The sequence below is a fragment of the Pediculus humanus genome, genomic scaffold (assembly GCF_000006295.1).
Source record: "Pediculus humanus corporis 1103172107537 genomic scaffold, whole genome shotgun sequence".
NCBI lineage: Eukaryota > Metazoa > Arthropoda > Insecta > Psocodea > Pediculidae > Pediculus > Pediculus humanus.
The window spans coordinates 61,631-70,779 of NW_002987153.1; the positions used below are offsets into that span (position 1 = coordinate 61,631).

The following is a 9,149-nucleotide window of genomic DNA, read 5'->3' on the forward strand; positions in this document are numbered from 1 at the left end:
GCAAGAGTGAGAAAACTAGCTGATAAGTGTTTAAATGAATGTTTTGAAGGGTGTTGCGAGTAGAGTACATATAGTTGAAGGAGGCGGTGGGGGGGGGGGCACATCATCAAAACTGAAAAAAATGAAATGAAACAAATTTTTTTTTTTTTTTTTTTTTACAGGGAGATGAAATGAGCGAAGATGACGATGTACCGCGTAAAGATGAGCTCTAGAATCCTCTTTAGAATGAAGATTTCTAGCTCTCCTTTTTAAATAACAAATACCATCATCACAACTCCAGAGTTCATCTGTAACGTTGAAAAAGTGCAAAATAGATGTTAAAAATGGAAAAAAATACGAGAAAAAAAAAAATCAAAAAAACAACAAAAAAAACAAAAAAACAACAAAAAAAAAAAAATTATATATTTAATGATAATATTAATTGTTAAACAAACGAGCGAAACAAAACAGGTTATCAACAAACAAAACAAAAAACAAAATTTAAAAAAAAAAACTGAAAACGCGGATGAAAAAACAAAGAATGGGAAGAATGGGAATGGCGAGAATGAATGAGAAATTATTATTTTTTTTTTTTTTCTCCTAATGCAAATTTTATAATTATTATTATTATTATTATTATTATTATTATTATTATTATTATTATTATTATTATTAACATTTTTAAAAGTACGAGAGAGATTGATTTAATTGATTCGTAATTTTTTATTTTTTTTAATAACAAATTGAAACAAGTTTAATTTTTTATGTTTTCGGTTGTTTGTTATTTGTTGTTGTTTTTATATTGTTGGCGAAACAAACGAACAAAATTTTTTCTTCTGCTTCTTTTTCTTCACCGATTCCGTAAAACGTACACAAAAAAATAAAAAACGTGGTACTTAATATTAATATTATTATTATCATGAATTGAACAAGCAGTAAATTTATAAACAAATTATTCCCATGCTAAGTTAGCTCTCTCTATCTCTTTCTCTCTCTCTCTCTCTCTCTCGTTTGGTGTAAATTGTTTATGTAATTTAAGTTTTCATTTGATACTCAAATTATTAGGAGAGGCTCGCATTAGAAGAAGAAGAAATATATTTAAATTACAAAATACAAAACAAAAAAAAGCACAAAAAGTTTAAAATAAATAAATTTATTTAATTTTTATTAACTAATAAATTTTTATTTAATTATTAAGTTTTATTAAAAAAAAAAATAAAATAAAATAAAATTCACAAAAATTTAATACAGAACAAACAAAAACAAACCGTTATATTTTATTTATTTATTTTTTTTTTAATTTAAACAAAACGTATAATAATAATAATAGTAATAGTGAAAATGAAAAAAATTTGCCCTCGAACAAATTCCCAGTCAATTTATTATTATTATCATCATCATCATCATCTTGACTCAAATCAAATACTAATTAAATGAATGCGGTTGTGGAAGTGGCTCAAAAATACATTTTTAAGTATAAAATAAAATATTCATTCTTCTAATGTCGTGCAAAAAATTCAAATTTAAATTTAAATTTAAATTTAAGAAATTAATTAATTTAAAAAGAAAAAAATTTGTGCATTTAAAATGTGTATTATTTTAATAATAATAATAATAATGATAATGATAATAATTGTAAAAGTAAGCATTTATTATATCGATAAGATTTTTTTTTTACAAATTTTTTTTTTACAAATTTTTTTTTTTTTTTTTTTTTTTTTTTTTTTAATCGAATGGAAAAAAATATGATTATTATTATTATTATTTTGTTGTTTTAAAATAAGATGAAGAGAGAGAGGGGGAGGGGAGGGAAGAAAAAGGAAAACTCACTTTGCACCCACTTTTAAAGTGAAATAATTTTTGTAATTTTTTTTTTTTTTGTTTTTATTTTTTGTTTTTATTTTAACACAAATGATGGATGATTGGTAATAATAATAATAATAATAATAATGGTGATGAATACTCATATTAAATGAATTAAAATTTATTTTATTATTATTATTATTATTTAAAAATTTTTAATGTTAATTTAGAAACGATTTAAAGTTTTTTTTTTTTACCTTGTTTGCATTTTTATTCGGTGTTCGATTACGGTTTTACTTTTAATTTTTTTTTTATCGTACAGGTAAAATCATTTAAATAATAATAATAATAATGATAATAATGATAATCCGAGGTGGATAATAATTATTTTTTATAAATGGCTTAAATATCACTTTCTGGGTTTTTTTTTTTTTCTTAAAGTTTAGGATGTTGATTGTTATTATTATTATTATTATCATCGTCATCAATGGATTCGTTTTTTTTTAGTGTAAAATAATAATTATAAAGCCTTTCTTCCAATGCCGAAAAACATTCCAATATATTATTATTATGATTAAATAATTATCACGAATTGTGTAAATTATGTTAAAACAATGATATTTTATATACGTCTTGCCATTAATCAAAGAGAAAAGGGGGGAGGGGGGATAACAGCAAGGGGATTTTAAATAGGATCGAAAAGTTAATTTTTTAAATTTTTTTTTGTATTGATGACTTATTTTAACAAGAGCACAATTATTGTTTTTTTTTTTTTTTTTTTATTTATTTAAATAAAATTTTTTTTAGTGCTTAGATAAAAAAAGAAAAAAAATTGGATTTTGTGTCCTTATAATAATAATAATAATATGATATTTTTATTATTATTTAAAAAGAAAAAAACTTTTTTTTTTGATGTTTTTAATGAATTTTATTCCTTTTTTTCTCCCTATCCGCTTATTTTTCGAACATCGTTAACGGTTATTAAAATGGCGGTCGTGACGTAATGTGTGGATATAAAGATAAATTATTATTATTAGGTTAAAGCACTCGGATTTAAAATATAAAAAAAAATTAATATCGTCCTTGATTCTTAGTCTTTCATGATTTTGTTATTTAAGCGAAAAAAAAGAAATTTTTGCTTATGTTTCTAAAAGAAGGAGGAGTAAAAAAAATTTTTTTTTTTACTTTCCTTATTTTAAATATATTCGAATTAAATTTCATACGTTTTGCAAAATTTCTTATTTCAAGGTTTATTTCGTTAAAAACTAAAAGACAATATTAATAAAATTAATTTATTTACGTTATCCTCGTAAAAGCTTTCGATTTTTTTAATTATTAATACTCCGCAGCCATTTTGTTTTATTAATTAATGATTTGTAACTAATTAACAACAACGACAATAACTATTATCATTATTATTTCAAATATGTAAAATGAAATCTTAGAGATGACGTTCAGAAATTTATCGCTACCGCTGTTAGTTCTGCCACTTCTTATTGATTTTTATCTACTTCCACGTGTCATCAATCATTTCAAATTTTTACATCAAACCGTCTGCATTTTGTCTTGGGTTTAAGAGGTAAAAATTTTATTAAATATATTTAATTTTGAAATTTTAAACTCGGAAAATAAAAACGATTCGGGAAATATTCAAACTTTAGTCAAAATATTTAATCGAACATGTGAAATTATTATTATTATTTGTAATCGGTTATTTTACAAGGAACGTTAGAAGAAAAAAAACGTTACGTTGTGTGATTCATTTATTTTTTTGATTTAACAAATAACATTTTTTGAAATTGTATCTATATCCACTTTTGAATTTACAAGGTTTTTTTTTTTTTCACGTGTGAGCGAACAAAAAAAAAGTTAAGATTATAGTTACCTTTTTTGTTCGACCGTTACGACGTGACAAGATTCCGGTTGTTTATCTAATAATTTAATGGAATTCCAAATCCAGTTAACGTGAACGTGTCGAACCCCTTTATCCCAATATTTTTCATTTTTTACAATTTTTCCCACTTTGTTCAAGTGAATGACGTGAGTTACTTTGTTCTTTCCATTTTCAACCGACGTTTCTTTTTCCGGATCGTATAATTTTCCATCGTATGCTATCAAATACCTTCTCAACAAATCATAATTTTTATATTCTTTTGGGATTTGTATCACGCATCCGGTAAAAATGTTTGGTAACGGATTCGAAAACGATTTTTCTTTCGATTCCGAATTTTCCGAAGGATTTTTTTCTTCTTCTTCCTCCGTGTCGGTTTCTTCAAAATAAGCCTCGACGTTTTCGTCTGCTTTCCTCGATTTTTTAACCGTAGTCGTATCAGTTTTTTTCTCATCATCGTCGTCGTTTTTTCTTTTTTTTAATTTTTTAGGCGTTCCATCGTCTCCGGTTGTTTCTCCACCGGTAGAGGAAGAACTTCGACTGGTGTTGAGCAACGAAAAGTTTGAAGTATCCTTAGATTTTTTAAATAATTTTTTTAATTCGCTTAAATTCGTGGCCGAAGCCCAATCTTTATCGCTTCTGATTTTGGTTACCCTTGGAAATCTTATGGAGATACCGTTAGCAGTATGAACTTGATTGCAGGTAAATTCTGCTCCGGTGATTTCCCACACGGGCATTTTTTTCGGATCGTTGGCAACGAAATCGGGGATCATGGTTTTCGTACAATTTAACCAATTAGGAACTTTAGAAGGATCTTTGCTTATTTTGACGACGCTTAATTCCTTTTGAATCCTGTCCAACGTTTGTTCATCGTGACCGCTGGAAACTTTTGTAACGGTAACCCATTTTTTTGATTTTGCATCGTAGCAACCCATTAGAAATGATGACATGATACCGCCTTTGTGTCCTGTTCCAAACCAAGCCCCTAAAACAACTAAATCTGCAGAATCTGCCATGGCCCCATCACAGAGATAATCTTTTTTAACTTTGAGCCAGTGCCTTTTTCCAGGTTCGTACACAGATTTTTTATCTTTTAAAACTAAACCTTCAAGACCTTGTTTAAAAACTTTAGTGATCATTTCTTCTAAATCTTCTGCTCTGTTAATTTCTTCCATTTCTGAAAACATTATGTGATTATTTATTTCTACCATATTTTGTCGTAAGATGCTTTTTCTCTCCGAAAGACATGTTGTCAAAAGTGACTGGCCATTGTAGTACATGCAATCAAAGACGAAAAGGCAGACATTAGCATTTTTAAATTCACTTTTCTTATGAATTCCTAGTGTGCCAAAAGGTAAAGGTTTGCCTGTATTGTTATCCACCATTAAAATTTCAGCATCTAAAATTAAATCTTTTCCATAGGGAAAAGCTTGAGGTATATATTCTTTAAAATGACTAACTTTATGAGCAAGAACAGGTTTTAAACTTCTACTGAAATATTTGAAAGTATCTCCCAGTTTATGCAATTGAACTCTCTCCCCATCATATTTTATCTCCGAAAACATTCCGTTAGGACATTTTTCTAGTGCCATTTCTACAGATTTACAAGGTTGAGCCAACATGGGAAGAACAGGGGTCATCATATTTATGCTTATATCCATGCCTTTTTCTGAGTTAAGCTTTTCATTTTTTTTATTATTATTTTTTTCCCTTGCTTTTATTGCATTATATACAACCGACTTTATATCTCTCGATGTTTGAAATGCTTTATAAGCATCTTTGTGTAGAGCTTCTAATATATGTTTGGGACCTGCATTAATTCTTAAGTCATGCTTAATCAACCTGATAATCATTTTTAAATCATTAGCAGTACATTTTTTAGTTATGCCTTTAAAGTGGTAATTTTGTTCATCTTCCTTTGTCATTTTAGATAATTTTTCTAAAAATTCATCGACTTCTTGAAGAGTTAAAGTTGATTTATTTGCTTCTTTTATTTTTGTCGAAGTTTTAAAAAATGAAGATATTGTTTCAGCTACATCCCCTTTTTCTAAATCTTCAAGCATAGCATCATGGTCTACACCTAAAATTTTACTAAACAATTTAATGAGTTGTTTGCTTTGTAAATTATAAACTCTAATCACTGCACCAGGCAGTAGTAATCTGCACCAAAGCTCATAATCACTTTTAAATGATTCACCATCAGAACCTTTATTAAAAAAATCAGCGACAATTTTGGTTTTAGTCAAATAGCTACTATCATTAGCTAAATCAACACAAATTTTCCTAAACATTTTAAAAGAATTGTCTTTGTGATTTGCAAATTTTTTTTCAATAATTTTATTTAATGAATCTTTGTGTTGAAGAGTGGCATTTAAAGTTTCCCTCGAAGCAGATTCAAATATTTTTTGCAGTTCTGGAGGAAAATAATTAATAATTTCTTGTTGATCATTTTCATTTAAATTATCCCATCCACCGATTTCATCAGGGTGTTCAATTTTTTTAGTTGTGGCTCTTTGTTTTTTAAAAACATCAAAAATACATTGAATATGATGCCACTGCTTAATAGTTCCAGTTCCAAAAGGATTGTAAGCCAATTTGGCCATTCTTAATTCGCCCTGAGATATTTTTTGCTTACATTTTTTACAACCTGCTCGTCCGGTTTTAGCTCTATCAACATGAAAGGGTTTTTCTGACGGTTGTTCTTCATCCTCTTTATCAGACATTTTTAGTCAGAAATTTTTATTATTTAACCAATTACGACATACATATTAAATTAATTAAAATATGTCATGAAATAACATTTAAATAAAATGCTTCAAGTATAACCATGCGGTGAGTATTGAGAAAAATACAAGATTTATACTTTAACGAAAAATATAAAATACTAAAATTTAATTAATAAATATTTTAAATATTATTGAGTAAATAACCATACAAAAATAGGTATTTTTTATTTGAAATTTTCATTTTTGATATACGGTAAAATTTAAATACAACTTTGAAATAAATTAAAAAAAAAAAAAAGTTAAAAACAAATTAGTTTTACTAATTTTCCATCGTAGAGTAGTATAGTATTATAGTGACTTAAATTTCCAGTTCTAGTTCCACGTTAAAACGTCATTAAGAAATAAAACGGCGCTTATTTTTTTTTTTAAGAATGACTTGACCGGTATTCATGATAACTTTGTTCTTTGTGTGAGAGTGTTTTTGTAATTGTTCTTAAAGAAAAAAAAAAGTTAAAAAATTTTTAATAAAATACTTAAATCGAATGCGATAATTTTAAATTATTTTTTTATTTCATTTTATAAAAAAAAAATTTAAATATATATATATTTTTTTTTGAATAATTTAATAGTAGTTAGTTTTAATTTATAAATAAGTATGTATTACATTTATTTGTATTTATTTTAATATATTATTTATATTACTACATTATTTTCATTTAAACAGATACTTTTACTTATGATAAAATTTTGAAAATCGTTGGCGGTTTCTTATCATTCATTAATAAATATATATAAGGGAAATAAGTCGCTAAGTGAAAGTAGAAAGCAATTCTCACATGTCGCATAAAAATTAAATAATAGATACAAAATGGCAATCTTCAAACACAGAGCACTAGATATAAGATGGCTTAGAAAACCGAGATGTCGAAAAATTGTTATTATAATTAGTGTAATTTTTAGCGTCAATGTTTTTTTAGTGTACAGCTTAGTAAATTCTTATAGCGATCCTTCTCTTGAAGAAGAAGATCCTTCAGGAAGAGGACGCTACCACTTAGAGGTTAGTTTATTTATTTTATTAATATCTACCGGAAATTTTTAACTATTAAAGTTAATATTTATCAATAATTTATCCAAATGAAACCCACACTTTTTTTTTGAGGAAATTATTAAGATAACTTTATCAATTCCTCTTGTTTATTTAAGGGGTTAATGAAATTGAATCTGAATTATTTATACTGAAAAATAAATTTATTTTTATAGCTCATTTTTTAATTTTTTTGACATTTTGTATTGTTATGTAAACACTATTAGAATAAAGATTTTAAATAATAGTAAAACGTAAATTATTATTATTTTTTATAGGGTGCATCTGTTCAAGATGAAGATGATAACCAAATAAACAATGATAATATTTTTATCAAACAACAAAAATTACATATAAATTTAGAAAAAAAATTATTGAATAAAAAGCAAGTGCCTGAAAGTCAAATGAAATATTATGAAAATTTAAACAAACTCAATACTCCTACCAAACCGAGTAACACAACAGCTAGTCTCAAACTAGAAGAATTAGATTTTAAGCCATGGTGTAACATTACTACTAAGGAAGCAGTGTCTGCCATACATCGTGCCAAAACTCAATTTTGCAAGAAAGAATTAGTTGATGTAATATGTTCCCTTCAAAAAGAAACCCTCTTTCCTAAAAAATTAGTTTCTTTTTGTCCAGCCCCAGGTATGAAAAAACTTCGATTAATTTTTGAAATTTAAAAATAAAAAAATTAATGTTTTTAAAATATTAAAATCAATTATTGATTTTCAGGAGTTCAAAGGGGGAAGTCATTAGGCTGTTATCAAGATAATAAATCAATGAGACTTTTATCTGGATACTTTGCTAATTTAGAGCAAATGAATTCACCAGAAAATTGTATTAATTTGTGCCTTCAATCAGGATTTCCATATGCTGGTGTTGAATTTTGGTAAAATATAACAATTACTATATATATTTATCGAAGAAAAAATAATGCAATAATACAAATCGATGAAAAAAAAAAAGATTTTTTTTCTTTTTTCATGTAATTTATTTATTCATTGTCTCCATAAGTTTTAATAAATTAAATAAATATTTATTTTCAGGACTGAATGTTTTTGCGGAGTTGATGAGCCTTCATCAAAAGCTAGATTACCTGATTCCTCTTGTAATATGAAATGTCCAACGGATCCAAAATTAGCTTGTGGTGGTTATCTCACAATGAATATATACGAAACAGGAATAAAAAGTAAATTAAAAATTTTATTTTATTATTAATGTTGTTTATGTTGTTGGATTGAAATTTAGTTTTGATTTATTACTTTTATTTTTAATAGAGTGACAAGTGTTTATTGTTTTTTTGTAGAATTTATACCTCAAGTGCCAAGTACTGAAGTTACTACAACTGAACCTCGCGTTCGAATAACCTTTCTTCTAACCTTTAGCGGTCGCGCTCTTCGACAAATCAAAAGATTAATTAAATCTTTATTTCATAAAGATCATTATTTTTTAATTCACGTCGACGCGGTAATTTTTATTTAGCATATATCTATTTATAGAAAATATAATTTTAAAAAATTTTTGCCGAGTCACGTTAAAAATGACTACTTGGAATTTTTAAATGACTAATGAGTGAAAATTATTTTCAGACTCAAGATTATTTGTTTCGGGAGTTAATTTATTTAGAAAAATTGTTACCTAATGTAAAATTAATGAGACGAAG

General features: G+C 26.0%; 3 protein-coding genes across 3 annotated transcripts in view; 2 read left to right on the forward strand and 1 right to left on the reverse strand.

The window, feature by feature from the left end:
- Positions 1 to 3,541: 3,541 nt before the first annotated feature.
- Positions 3,542 to 6,396, reverse strand: Phum_PHUM186980 (DNA ligase, putative; the record flags this gene model as incomplete). Its single annotated transcript, XM_002425205.1, has 2 exons — positions 3,542 to 3,596; positions 3,668 to 6,396. 2 exons carry the CDS (start codon positions 6,394 to 6,396, stop codon positions 3,542 to 3,544), a joined length of 2,784 nt encoding a protein of 927 aa, XP_002425250.1.
- Positions 6,397 to 7,267: 871 nt separating this feature from the next.
- On the forward strand, positions 7,268 to 7,728 carry Phum_PHUM186990 (uncharacterized protein; the record flags this gene model as incomplete). The annotated part of the gene is made up of 2 exons (XM_002425206.1): positions 7,268 to 7,456; positions 7,711 to 7,728. The coding sequence occupies 2 exons, from the start codon at positions 7,268 to 7,270 to the stop codon at positions 7,726 to 7,728; spliced, it is 207 nt and encodes a 68-aa protein (XP_002425251.1).
- A 159-nt stretch (positions 7,729 to 7,887) lies between these two features.
- Positions 7,888 to 9,149, forward strand: part of Phum_PHUM187000 (Xylosyltransferase oxt, putative) — a gene marked incomplete at both ends in the record, with an annotated part of 4,212 nt that continues 2,950 nt past the window's right edge. The window contains 5 exons of the mRNA XM_002425207.1: positions 7,888 to 8,131; positions 8,219 to 8,375; positions 8,533 to 8,675; positions 8,793 to 8,953; positions 9,076 to 9,098. Coding sequence (XP_002425252.1) covers positions 7,888 to 8,131; positions 8,219 to 8,375; positions 8,533 to 8,675; positions 8,793 to 8,953; positions 9,076 to 9,098 — 728 coding nt within the window. The remainder of the gene's footprint in view (positions 8,132 to 8,218; positions 8,376 to 8,532; positions 8,676 to 8,792; positions 8,954 to 9,075; positions 9,099 to 9,149) is intronic.